The sequence below is a fragment of the Haliaeetus leucocephalus genome, unplaced genomic scaffold (genome assembly GCF_000737465.1).
Source record: "Haliaeetus leucocephalus isolate CR32 unplaced genomic scaffold, Haliaeetus_leucocephalus-4.0 Scaffold1, whole genome shotgun sequence".
Taxonomy (NCBI): domain Eukaryota; kingdom Metazoa; phylum Chordata; class Aves; order Accipitriformes; family Accipitridae; genus Haliaeetus; species Haliaeetus leucocephalus.
In genome coordinates this window covers 12,303,210-12,303,542 of record NW_010972437.1, presented here as the reverse complement: position 1 = coordinate 12,303,542, position 333 = coordinate 12,303,210, and the positions used below count along the sequence as shown (strand labels likewise).

At 74.2% G+C, this 333-nt stretch overlaps 1 protein-coding gene across 1 annotated transcript in view; it reads left to right on the top strand.

Annotated features, from left to right (window-relative positions):
• The first annotated feature begins 24 nt into the window (after positions 1 to 24).
• LOC104831373 (cytochrome b reductase 1) overlaps positions 25 to 333 on the top strand; it is a 13,821-nt gene continuing 13,512 nt past the window's right edge. The window contains exon 1 of the mRNA XM_010566925.1: positions 25 to 252. Within this exon, the coding sequence (XP_010565227.1) occupies positions 66 to 252 (187 nt within the window). The 5' untranslated portion in view covers positions 25 to 65. The remainder of the gene's footprint in view (positions 253 to 333) is intronic.

The following is a 333-nucleotide window of genomic DNA, read 5'->3' as shown; positions in this document are numbered from 1 at the left end:
CCGCCCCGCCCCGCCCGGCCGGCCCCTCCTTCGCGGCGCTCGCTGCCGTGCACGGGGCGCGGAAGATGGAGGACTACGGGCGATTCTTGGCGCTGCTGGTCTCGGCGCTGCTGGTCGGCTTCGTGTCGGTCATCTTCTCCCTCGTCTGGGTCTTCCACTACCGCGAAGGGCTGAGCTGGGACGGCGGCCCGCGGGAGTTCAACTGGCACCCCGTCCTCGTCATCACGGGCTTCGTCTTCATCCAGGGCATCGGTGCGTCAGGGGCCCGGGCCCCGGGCTGGCACGGAGGGAGCCGGGGCGGGGCGGAGCGGCGTGGAGCCGCGGGGGAGCCGG